The sequence below is a fragment of the Varanus komodoensis genome, unplaced genomic scaffold (genome assembly GCF_004798865.1).
Source record: "Varanus komodoensis strain SLA01 unplaced genomic scaffold, ASM479886v1 scaffold32, whole genome shotgun sequence".
Taxonomy (NCBI): Eukaryota; Metazoa; Chordata; class Lepidosauria; order Squamata; family Varanidae; genus Varanus; species Varanus komodoensis.
Genome location: NW_025335798.1, coordinates 16,616,216 through 16,629,474, shown reverse-complemented (window position 1 = coordinate 16,629,474; position 13,259 = coordinate 16,616,216). Strand labels below are relative to the sequence as shown.

At 38.2% G+C, this 13,259-nt stretch overlaps 1 protein-coding gene across 9 annotated transcripts in view; it reads right to left on the bottom strand.

Annotated features, from left to right (window-relative positions):
* MGAT5 (alpha-1,6-mannosylglycoprotein 6-beta-N-acetylglucosaminyltransferase) overlaps positions 1–13,259 on the bottom strand; it is a 161,679-nt gene that overhangs the window by 64,219 nt on the left and 84,201 nt on the right. For all 9 annotated transcript variants that reach the window (XM_044438180.1, XM_044438185.1, XM_044438186.1 and 6 more), the window contains 2 exons: positions 2,413–2,489; positions 785–874 (listed from right to left, as the gene is read on the bottom strand). In XM_044438180.1, the coding sequence (XP_044294115.1) occupies positions 785–874; positions 2,413–2,489 (167 nt within the window). The remainder of the gene's footprint in view (positions 1–784; positions 875–2,412; positions 2,490–13,259) is intronic.

Genomic DNA, 13,259 nt, shown 5'->3' with positions numbered 1-13,259 from the left:
TAGTATGAAAATTCTCCTATAACTAAGGCCATGATAGACAGGTATAAGCATCCAGGCCTGCTTATTCAAAAGACATTTGCTTCACAGCGATCGGACATTCAAATACTATTCCTGTTAGCCCAAAGACCATTTTCTGCCATTCTCCTATTTTTTTCAGCATCCAAATCATGCTCAGTCCCCTCACAGCTGTTCTGAAACTAATCATGTCAACTGCCTTCCCTGCTCCAAGGTCACACTGAGCTGCCGAGTAGGGAAAGTTGGCATAGTGGGTGGGGAATCAGGAGAGGAGGGGGCTGAAACTGCAGAATTGTGCAAGTTCAAATCAGCACCTCAGCTTCCTTTCCTCCCCCTGTTAGCCCTGAGACAACTGAAAATGTTTATCCAGATAAATCTGGACAAGTGAAAATTGGTATCTAAACAAATTCAAGGTGTGAGCAGATACCACTGCTGCTGTGCCTTGCATTGGATGCTCGTAAGTTTTCGACTTCAGAGGTTTACAAGCATCTTCCACAGGGGGACTAGGATTGCAGTCTTAAAGAAACAATCCAGGATCTTAATGATAGTTAACACTCATCATAGTTTGTCTAGATTGGACATAAGGATACACTGCGGTTAGTTAAAAGCTGAATTAGATGTCATTTCCCCTAGAAAGATACATTTGTCCAATAAAAGGAACTTTTTGCTTCACCCTTTCAATAATACTTGAAATATTATTTAAAAATTCAATTATCCATCTATAATTTCCTATAGCTTTATATAAAAGTAGTGATATAAATTGACTGACCTCACTGAGGTAAATAAAGAAGGAGCATGTAGACCCATCCACACCGTAACTTGCGTAACAAGGATCGGATCGCCACATATCTTTCATCCACTAGAATGCAAAATGACAGCACCCAGTCAGAAGGTTAGGTGTTTACGAGTCAAACATCAAGACTTTCTTGTAAACTTCAGGCACTTCAGGTAGAAAATAAACATTTTAGACCAATAACATCAATGTAGGTTTCAGTTAGTAGCAGAAAATGATTTCTCAACCTTGAGAAAGAAAAAGGCAGAATTACCTGTTAGTGACGGCCACATGGTTTAACCATGTAGGTATGATCTTTTATACAGAGAGATACCTGGCCTGGAGCACATAGCCTGTGGGGCTCCTTGATCCATGAAATCACAGGTAAACCATGAGGGACTAAAACTACTATGCCAACAAGGTAGTGTGCCACTGCTTTCACTGTTGCTCCACAATGTTCTTCCTTCCACATTTAGGTACCTCAGTATTTATTCACACTGTCATCTGGATTTCACTGTCATCTGGGCATGTCGTGAGCGGAGCCGGCTGGTGCCGGAGGTCAGACTTCATGGCCCGGATGACCCCTTCTGACTCGTTCTGTTTCTATGTTACTTGTAAACTTCAGCACAGCACTATTCAAATGCTTTGTCAGAAAGATAAACTATTGGCTATAACTGTGAAATCTATCAAAACTAATCAAATTAAACTGTATTGAAGTTCAGAAACTAAAGTGAGTTTCATATCTGTTAGGTACCTAACTTGTTCATATTTCAAAATTTAGATTAATATTTCAAACATACAGGTGGCCTGAAACTAGATATATATTATTATGTTACATGCAACACTTACAACAATCTGTCATTCCAAGTCAAAATTGTATGTACACCAGAGATGTTCAAGCAATAAATTTCCTTATGAACAACTCTTTTCTTTAAATTTTATGAAATGTTTAAATACCCTCAAGCAGGACTTCTCAAAAACACATAAAGAATGACTTTAATGCCAGAGATATTGACAATTATAGTGCTTTATTAGATGAAGACCTATTAGAACCTGGTTGGCTATCATACTCATTCCAGTCCATTTACACACCTTCCATTGGCTTGATAGTTCTTTAAGAAGTAAGGTGATTCATAGATGATAATGATAATGGCTATAAGACAAGATGTAACCTTAACTAAAAGTATATGGGGCAACAACTGCTGTCATGCAAGTGAACTTTTCACTCATGCTGTACAACAGATTTGTGGGTGTGGAAGGGACTGCTGCAGGAGAAGCATCTGTTCTTTCATTGATGTCTGAACCTGGATTCTTCTAGTTCCAATCAGAGTTAATTGAAACCACCAACTAACACAACTGCAATGTTGGGAGCTGTCCTTTTCCGCAACAGTTCATGAATGCATCATTGGGCACTCTGGCCACAGTACTACATATTATGTTCTTATGCTTTTATGTACTTACATGTCTTTGTGTAGTGCTGGGGAAAAACTGAAGAAGTCCCAACTTTTTCACTGTTTGCCTTTTGTAAATATAAGTTTGCTTACATTGTCTCAGGAGGGGACTGAATTGTTTTGCTTATAAAGACACATACAATATAAAGAAATATGATACAGGATTAATCTTACTTTTATTTTGCCCTCACAGTGGGGAAAACCATCCATGGGAGGTAGCTCACACTGTTCCTGGGCTCCATTAATGAGATCTAACAAAGAAAAAAGAAACAAAATATTACTGATAACACCGCAAACATCATCACACATTCGGGTTTTTCCACGTCAACTGAGATGAATCATCACAGAAATGCTAATGAGTTCTAAAATGTACCACTGCCTTTTCCCCTTGCCTCACTATTGGGAAATTGGAATAGGGCTGCGCAACTAGGGAATAATAAAACTGAATGTGCAACAAGTATGCACAGATATGAGAAGATTATTAAGAATTGATGGGAATAATTTCTCATCATTTATAATTAAGCACAGCTAACTTCCTAACCAGAATGCAATTAACCTATTGGTTAAATTAAAGTACTGCAATCATTCAATTAGTTGTTGGGAGTCAAATGTCTGACTGACAAACCGTGTAAAAAATATAGATGAAAGCTTAAAGTTAAATTTAATATTATCATTCCTTTAAACACATACAACATAATTGTTTTTATTTACTAGCATTTTATTCTGGATCTTCAGCCAGAAAAGGGTCTAGCCTACAAAAATTAATAATCTTTGGATTAGTAAATCCCTCAGATTTATAATCAAAAAATGTCATAATATCCAAGGGAAGAGACTGGCAGAGAAGAAGAAAAAAGAGAAACAGGCACCACTGTTTAGTTTCAAAGTTTTTGAACTTTCCTGCAGGGAAAGGCAACACAAGCTCCCTGGACCTTTTCCTTCTCTGGCCAATGCCATAAATTTTTTCCCATGAGAAAAATATACATCTTCCATGCCTCTTGGTTCTTTGGATGATGGATAAAACCAGAGACTGAAGTTTCCGGGAACTCAACCACACATCATTTACATTAAATTATTATGGCTATGAAAAAGAAATGGAAGTGGAACCTAAGCACTGAGGCACTATTGCTCGCTGCCACTTTGCTTCCCAAACAGAATTGCAAGTGGAATGTGTGGCAAGTTTGACTTAGGGTGAGTTCACATGAGTGGAAAACCACTGGTGTTCTCATGGTTACTGGTGATTCTTTGTTATCATGATTAGCAACCCAGATGATATAACCCGTCATGCTGCTCTTGCCAAGCTCTTGTCCGGTGGTCACGATTACTAATCAACCCCAAAGTGCACAGGTACCTAGCAAAGGTGTCTCTCCCTCACACATCACTGCTTCAAAGTGCATGCCTTTTTGATTTGCCAAGGGGCCCAATCACCCTTTGGACAAATCATTTGTGGCCATCACCCCTTTAATTATTATTTAAAACAAGAAACAAACTGTGACAAGCAACCAGTCATTGTTTCCTCTTCTAACTCAACTGGCCTGATATGTGAAAATCTGGCAGAAAGAGTCAGCACAGAGGGACAATGTGGTCATGTTTAGGCTCACAACTGCTTCTTTCCTACCCAGGAGAAGTGGCACTATTAAAACAGTTCGTTCCAGAGACTGATGAAAAACGTTGGATTCCCATCATATTGGGAACTGGGAATTTCCTGCTGGCATGGCCAGCTTCCTGATAAAACTGAGTCAGTTTATGGGATACAGGAACGAGTTCTGCAGTTCGTACAATGCTCTTCTATAATACACAGGTCATTCTGCTTTGTGGTTTGGTAGAGAGCTGAGCAGCAATGAAACAGGAAGATAAACTGCTTGAATGCAAATAGTATCAGGATAACCTGATACAAACAAGACCAAAAATAGGCAGGAGCACCTCATTGAGCCTCTCTATTATGCAGCAGTGATCGCAAAAGAAACAACATTTCTCTGGGCTGACTGCACCCTCAGGGAGACCAGCGGTATCACAGTGCCTTCCTTATTTAATCTGTAGGCTGTGCTGTTACTGTAGTTCTCTGAATGACTTGCATGGAATGAAATGTGAGAATACTCCGAGTATGTGATTATCAAGCCAAATCATAAATATAGTCATTTCAAACCCACACTACTCCTTGTCCATTGAATGGAATTAGACTTGATGTAAACTGTCAGCATAATCAAAATAAACTAGAGTGTAGGCTGCAACAGGACAGAGAGCAGAACACAAAGATAACCATCATCTCCAGTCAATAAGGCAAAGTGCTGATGCTAAATGCTACCTAACATAGACTGTATCGCAATATATGAAAAAGCTCAAGTGAGTATTTTATAGGGAATGTGGTCCTGCTCCCTGGGAACTCTGGAGAGCAGAGCACCAGGTTAGAGGATGGAAGGAATGTGTTACATATACTCACGAAGCTTTGTTTGCAAATACTGAATCAGTTAAAAGTAATTGCGAAGAGTCCACTGGAATGACAATGAAGGCCTGTAAGGACAAGACCTGCTTGAATGGAATTAATCCCCGGCTTTACAGGGAAAGGCAGCCAGAGATGGAACGTCCTAATACAACAAGAGACCCGTCAATGTAATCAGATTCCCAATAATTAATAAAATATTTAAGCCTATATTTAATGACTATGACCTGAACATTTTGACCACTGCCTTAGAAGACGATTGAAAAAAACTATGCAATGTTACTAATTAACCTGAGATCTATACTTGCTTTTCAGGACACAATCTGCAAGCAAATTCAAAAAGAAGCTTGCAAGAGATTAAGTATAGATTTTTCTGTCCTGGACCTGATTGGAAAATGGCCTTTTATAAAGCTGTTTATATTTCCATAAAAAGAACAGGTGGTGGTAGACAGAAAGATCTCACATCTACACATCACAACCTTGCGGTCTTTCAGGGTAGCTTGCATATTATAGAAGGATGCACACCATTTTAACAAAGCAATTATCGCTTGTTATTTTATTTTGCAACAAGACACAATGCTTTGTTTTTAGAGCAGCCAACGAGCTACTGGATAGGCACAGGCACAGTGTATTTGGAGGATCAGAAACTAGCAGCAGGCTCACATGCTCCAACCACCCATTTCATATGTTCATTTTTTACTTTCATATCCTTTACCATGAAGTCCAAAGCAGTATTGTGATGGTCATGCTTGCTCTCAAAACTCATACATTTCCTGCACAGTTTGGTTTCATGGGAAATGAGATTTTGGAGATGAGATTTTGGAAATGTGTGCGTGAAAATGAAACAGTACAACTTACTTAACACAGTGCTTACATAGGCTACTGCCATTCTTTTATTATTTATTTATTTAAAACTTTTGTATGCTGTCCCCCATGCAAGATCAAGGCCAGCCCTTGGGTTCACATTTTTCTTCTCTTCCCTTTCTACACTTTAAACCAGGAGATCCCACCTGTATTTCATCACACCAGAACAAAGGCATCCAATATTAGAGCTGGAAGCCTGGTTCTAACTGGTACTGCCTTTCCATCAGTGAAATGAACACCAGCAGTAGATCATTTTTTTTCTCCCCAGACCTGCTCTGAGGAGCCTTGCAACCTTCACAGATTGCAGGAAGCATGCAGAAGACAGCAGGGGACGGCTGGGAAACTCCTGTTGTGAAAGTGGAGGTCCACTTGCATAATGATATAGTCCTCAAGCTAGCATTATAAAGAAATTATAAAGAAATTTACACACAAAACATCAGCACAACAGGAAACAAAAATAAAGATTATCCAAACAGAGAATTAGCAGAAAAGCTTCTATGTTATAATGCACAAAACCAGAATAAAACATGTAGCTAAGAAAAAGCTCAAAATGAATACCCCATATTGCAATTAACATAATTTCACTCATTACCCTGAAAATAATTACTGCCATCAGAGTAGTTTCATTCTTTGGTTCTCCTGGGGGAAAATATAACAGAAATTTATTTTCCAAGATATTTCTTTTTTTCCCACCCTGCCCGCTGATTCTTCTAATGCTAGTAGTTAACCTCTAGAGATAAACAAGGCCCTTCTTGGACTGGCTTGATATTTTTTCCTGTGATTTGCGGGGGTAGGGGGGATCATGAAGATACAGAAAACACATGAGTTATACTGTGAGCTCCAAAAACTACTCTTTTTTCTTTCCTGATGACACCTCCTCTTAAAAAGAAAGAAAAATTCTACATTATTATTCCTTCCTGGATTTGAAAATTGTCTACTTGTGTATTTACTCATTTCTTCCCATAGTTTTTGCACTGTCTTCAGTCTGATCAAATATTGACATTGCATAGATAATTTTATTGCAACCTACATTATAGTGCATGGATGAGGAATTGCCAGCCTATGTAACATCTTCCTCCAACCCATGGCCTCTCTTTGGCTCCATGGTGTTTCTTTTACTATCATCTAGAAACCTTTCCAATACAGACCACTGCTTATTTAGCCATAATGAGACAGGAACAGATCCTTAGAAGAGGAGTCTAGAAATTTCATATGGAGGTAAACTGGGGGAAGCAGAAAAGGAAAATAAAACACAGTTGCCTTGCAGTGAAGAAGCAATCTGCAAATTTCACAAACAAGAAGGCACCTGGCCAGTTCACCACCAGCATGCAGCTTCCACAGATTACTGCCAAGGGAATCTGGCCTTTCACAGAAAAAATGTCCTTCATTCCTTCTAGTCCTTTATTATTTCGTGGAAACAAGAGGACAATACAGCTGCCAGCTCAAAGTTGCATTGGAAAAGTATTTATGCACCAGGGCATATCATGACAATTTCACCTTCTGTCATGACAAGCTTTTAAAGACTGATGCCTAATAAAAAGCATTCCCCCCCAACCACACAGCATACTGGATCTGTGATACAGCAGCATGACCCGAACAGTCTGGCATGCAAGCTACACCTTGTTAAGTCTACTTATGCCCATGGAATAATTATAGAAAAAAAATCTGTATGCATTTCAGCCCTGAGTAAGGACTGCCTTCAGGGGTTAGGGTTTACATATACTTATCCAAAAATATCAGGATATAACCTGAAACCGAATGCAGCAATTTGGTTTAGATTCAAGTTCCAACAAGTACAAGTCATCTTTTAAAAAGAAAGTTTATAAATAGTTTGAGAACTATTGGGTACAATTACACCTGAAAATATATGCTTACACTGGGAAAGTCCCTAGGAATCAAAGTCCTTCAAAAACAGACATTATGTCCAAATATTAATAGGCTACGGATTTGCAAGCACTGACAAAAGCTTCATGCTTGTTTAACAGTTTGTAGCCACCAATCTGTTTGAGGTTCAGGTAGAACATGTACGGCCAACATCAAAATGGTATGTCTACTGCTATTGCATTGAATTCTAATTGGAAGCAAACTTTCAAGGAGAAATCAAGCTTAAGAAAGCTAGTTTCATTAACTTAAACATATTATTTAGGCACAATTCACTGTTTTGTTGCACATATAATTTAAATAATATTTAAATTATGTAATTTAAATATTACATTTAAATAATATAAAATGTGTTATTTTCATTAATACTTTTGAGTTGGGGTTGTAGATCATCTTCTCACCTCAAAACCTCAGCTCTTCTATCCCATAAAGCAAACAATATAATTGCAAGAAACAGCATAAATTATCCATCAGTTAGAAAAAGGTATGAATAGAACGAAGTCATTTATTAAACCACATGACTACAAATGTCATTTGTAAGTTTCTCAAAAGTGCCAAAGCTAGCAGAAATGTATGGCAAATATACTGTCAACTTTCCTACTATCACAGAGTGCCCAACATGCTGCACCAATTGTGTGTGTGGGGAGAATAAAACTGGACAACATCTAGAATAACCCAATGGAATAAAGGCATAAAGTCTCTGGATGTTGAAAAGAGATATGTGATTTATTCCAAGAACCCCTATGCATTTTGGCCCTGAGAATGGACTTCAGCAGTTTGGATACTTCAAACTCTGAATGTGAAGCAGAAAAAGATGTGGGGTGGAATGCTTAGCAGAATTGCCAATGAGCTGCAAGATAAGCCACATGGCTGATGAAAATCTTTCTACCTCTGCTTTGAGGGCAGACCTTGTGCAACGGGAGTCAGGTAGGAGGTGGTATAACTGGATCAGTACAGTGGTATGAAGTCAGTCAAAGAAGAAGACCAAAGAAGAAGACCACTTTCTTTCTGCCCAAAGTCCATCTCGTGCCAAGTGTTCATATGCGCATTCAGCAGGAAGTGAGTCCAGATACCTCTGTGAAGCTGTCTTTGAGCATATGCTGCCTGAGCAGGCATCACACAAGTGGAATACTGCCTCTACAAATGTGACTTGCAAGCTTTGTGTACTTTGCAGCAAAAAATTACGCACTTTGCACACCTTTAGTGTTCCCAAATGCTTTCAGACAAGTGCAAGAGAGCTGAATTCTGGCCCGATTTCCATATTCCTGCAGCCAACTTCATTTGGTAGGGAAGGAAAGAGGGGAAATCAATTTGGAATCAACTTCTGCCATGGTCAGAACTAATACACAATTAGAAGACTCATTAGCTTAATGGATTTCTCTTGCTAACAACCCTTATATTAGTTTGTATTACAAAGCCAGACCTGACTGGTCTGCTTTAACATATTAAAAGACTGTAGTCAGAAGCCTTGTTCTTCTGGGAAGGGAAAATGAGAAAGAAAGAGACCATGTAGTCATGTATGTAGTCAGATGTATCCTGTGCATTATCATTAAAAGATTTAAATGCACAAAAGAGTTAAAATATAAAATACAATACAGATATTTAGAAGAGTAAAATGCAATTAATGCAAACCAATAAACAACACAGGAAGCCGCCCCGAGGTTTTGGCAAGGGGCGGCATAGAAATGTTATAATAATAATAATAATAATAATAATAATAATAATAATAATAATAATAAGCACATTCAGAAAATCTATAACTATCTGAAATGACTGGAAGAAATTAAAGATCTTTGCTTGGCATTGAAAAGCTAACACTAAAGGCACCGGGGCAAACCTTTCTGGGAAGTTGATTCTATAATAATGTGTGTGCCACAACTCAGTCTCTCTCTGCCATGCAGCCACCCATCTAGCTTTGTTTGGCAGCCACACCTGAAAGGGGTTCTCCAAAGATAACCTAAGGGTCAGAGCAGGTACTTCTGGGTAGAGATTACTTTTAGATACTTTTCTTCAGTCCTTTTACTTTGGCTCAGAAATAGTGTAGATTGCTTAGACAGATTTGGGATTACTTATTCTTGTATGTGAGAATGACATTAAATTCTAGTTTTACTGACCTAAATCGAATTTCTTAACTGCAGTATTGTGTATGCAATCTACAGTGGTTCATTCTAGCCACAGGTGTAGTCTACCTCAGTTATTACTACTCTTCATTTTTCATACTGGGTGTAGAGTCCAATACCTGCCCAAGCTGAAGTCCTTGATTCTTGCCCTGCTCAACTAATATTTTAAAAGCTTTATACAAGAAATATAAGCATCCACGTTATCTCAAAACCACACTCAACTGCTGGTCCATTTGAATTCATCTGACAGATCAACCTTGGTGCCAGTTCAGCTGCAGGGAGGTTGGGGGGGGGGGGACTTTGCTTGGAAACTAAGTGCCAATGTATCTTCTAATGGATTGCCTTCTATGCTCTGAAGACGTGTAATACAACAACCTTACAGAAACAAAGCAGATCTAGATCTGACCAGTCATCAATCGGAGACTACCTGAGAACTTTATTTATTACATTTGTATTCTGCAACCAATTAGTCCAACAGGACTCTCTAGGCAGATTACAGAGCAAATAAAATTGAAGCATATATACCAATGAAAAAACATTAAGACAATAATATGCATAATATAAACTTTAGGTCTACCATCTTGAATTCATCATGGAAGAAAGATAAGGTATCTTTCTGAGCATGTAGTAGGAAGTCAATCCCATTAAGTTTAATTGCTTCCAGGTAAGCATGCATACAGTGTAGTTTACATGTAGTGAATAACAGGCGGTAAACCTGAGGCCTTCCAGATATTGTTGGACCACAGTTCCACTACCTCTACCAATTGGCCATGCTGGCTGAAGCTGATAAGAGCTGGAGTCCAATATCATCTGTAGGACCATAACTCCTGAAATAAATAAAATACTAGTCTTACGTTGGTAGGAAAGAGACACTGACTTTATTGTTAGCATTCTCTAGCCATGTGTTGTTATTAACAGTGACTTTTACTCCTTCATGGAGAACATATCCATTTTATTCTAAAAAAAAATAATGTTCTGTTTGTCCTCTTCCCAGACTGCATTATTCTTATTGTTTGATCTCTCTTACCCAACCCCAAACTATTTCTGCCTTGAAAGCAAGTGCATAGAGATGAAATCCACATTTCAGCTGAGGCTGCATTAAGAGTTACTTTATATACTCTTTTCTTATTTATATGCTCATTTTTCCTCAACTTACAAAAAGGATTTAGACAGAAGTGATATGAATTATGAAAACCTTTTCTTTTTGAATGAGATGGTAAAATGCTTTACAGTTCCAAGCAACAGACGCATTAATGGCTTTTCAGAAAGGAATAAAATGAACTTCCTTCTGTTCTCAAAAATACCTGCTGAGCTTGCAGCCTTTTATTAACACTTGACTGAAATAATGCAACTTTTAAAATGTTCAAGGAACCATCAAGCAGTTAATCTTCAACACTGACTAGGGACCACCTACAGCACACTCCAGCTTCCCTTATACGATTGAGCATGAAAGCTTGTGCAGAGACAGGCTTGGATGCACCATGACCCTTTCAAGCCATTTTCAAGTGTTCTTTAAAATCACAGGAATGTTTGAAGAGCCATGCAGAATCAGACCAAAAACCCGTCTAACACAACATTCCTTTCAAAAAGTGGCCAAACAGATGCTTGTGGGAAGCCCACAAGTTGGGCTTGAAATGCATCATCATCATCTTGATCATGTTACCAAGTTATATGTATTGGTAGTAAGCTAAGGAAAAGAAATGGATATGCCAAAGGAAAATAGTTACAAAATAACTGCATATCAAACAATTCAACAGAATTGTTTGATGTTAACAATCAGCGGTCAAATCAAAGTCTTTAAAAGAGCTGGACTAACTTTGAGCTACTGCAACTCTTAGAAAAATGTCCCACGTCCACAGTCAGCAGTTTCAATGACCCCTAGCTTTGCTTCATCTAACTAAATTAATCCCTTCCTGTTCTACTTTATGAAACAAAGCACCTCGTGGGTGCAGTACACAGACCTCATCATTAGCAATGTCATGGTTTGTTCCTGTTCCTCTTCCTGATCATGGAAACCTTTCCCTAGATGCCTGCTCCTATTTATCTCACTTCCCGCTCTTTCTATTTATCTATCTGAGAAAAATCTTGGCTAGATTTTTAGATTTAAGTTTTTCTAATCCTTTGGTTAGATTCTTTGGATCAAATCATTCCCTAAAAAATACTGGAATGGAGAACAATTGATAAGTAAACTGCAGGTTGCATTTGCACATGCTGCTAATCAAAAGTACCATGAAATAAGAGAAGTGCAGGGTGACATGGTATATTTTGCAACTGTAACCTGTGCCCTATTACAGGACCCTAACCTGTGTAGGTAAGCCCCATAACAGTCCTGCACAGGACTACCACTTCCCCCAACTAGTTAGTGCAGGAAATAGCAAGTGAATAGGTATTCCATCAACTATTTTCCAAGAGTTCCAACATGCTATCAGTAAAAAACAATGTGAGTTCAATTAGAAGTTATGGTTCAGCGAGAGGAAGAGATGTCAGGAAAGGGGTTGAGGGGTGCCAGCAATGTTTTGCGGGACAGAGTTCTATATATCATACAGCTTGTCCTCAATCTTTTAAGCTAGTCTGATGCCCTTTGGATGCAGTGGAAGAGGCTTCCCTTCACCAGTACGTAAGAAAGTTTCAACTGCCCATCTGGTCAGCATACATATGTAGAATTTCAGACATGGGTACATTTTAACCTTCACCTCAGACAGCAAAATCTTTTTGACTGGCTCTTCTCAGAGACATCATGCAAGAGCTAGATGAACTTCAAAACCCAGCTTATGCCCATGGCTAAAACGGACAAATATGAAAGTAACTTAAAATGTCACTTTCAGAAAAAGCTGACTGTGAACTGTCTAGTAGAAATGATATGACTTTGAAGCAACTAGCTTATGCAAGATCGCATCCTCTCATTTGGTGAAACGTGTTCCTTTGCATTACTTAGTTGTAATCAACTTGGTTTTCTTGACAATAAACCACTTTGCAAGTTATAACCTTACACAAAGTGCATTGTTATTATGTTACTACATTTGGATTGTTTTATTTATTTATTTAAAACATTTATATCCTGTCAAATGCTAAGGATCTTAGGACGGCTTGAATTTGAAAGCCACAAAAACTCAATTCCTGGCCCTCAAGCCATTAAGCCACTGCAAAAGCTTATAATTCCATCAATTTTGGCTCCTGCTCCATAAAATTAGATAATGTAATTGCTTAATAGGAATGTTGTTTTTGAAGAAACACTGCAAGGCACTGAGCTCTCTGAAATGTGAAGTATATGACATGAAAGGAAATGGTTGTAGGACTACAGACAGACATAACAGGCTAAAAAGCTTTAAGGAAATGATATGATTAACCATGTTAAAACAGCAGGCAGCTGATCTAACACATCAATAAAAGTGAAGCACTGCCTTTTAAGAAGAAAGTCAAGATCATTTCTTCAACAGTTTTACTCAGGTTCTTTAAAATTTAACACTCCTCAACAAATCCATAAATATGAAGAAAATGGTGGAATAAAAAGACTCTTTTTATCCTGATGTTTAGAAGTCCTCATTTTTTTTGCTGAATATTTCCAAACTATACCCTTTCTCCTACAACAACTAAAATATTGATTATGTCTTTTTTAAATTATTGTGATTAACTTCTTTCCAAATCGCATGTTGCACAAGTGAAACATGACGGAATATCCCACTCTCCAGCTTTTTAAAACATGAAGTGGCAGCTATGGG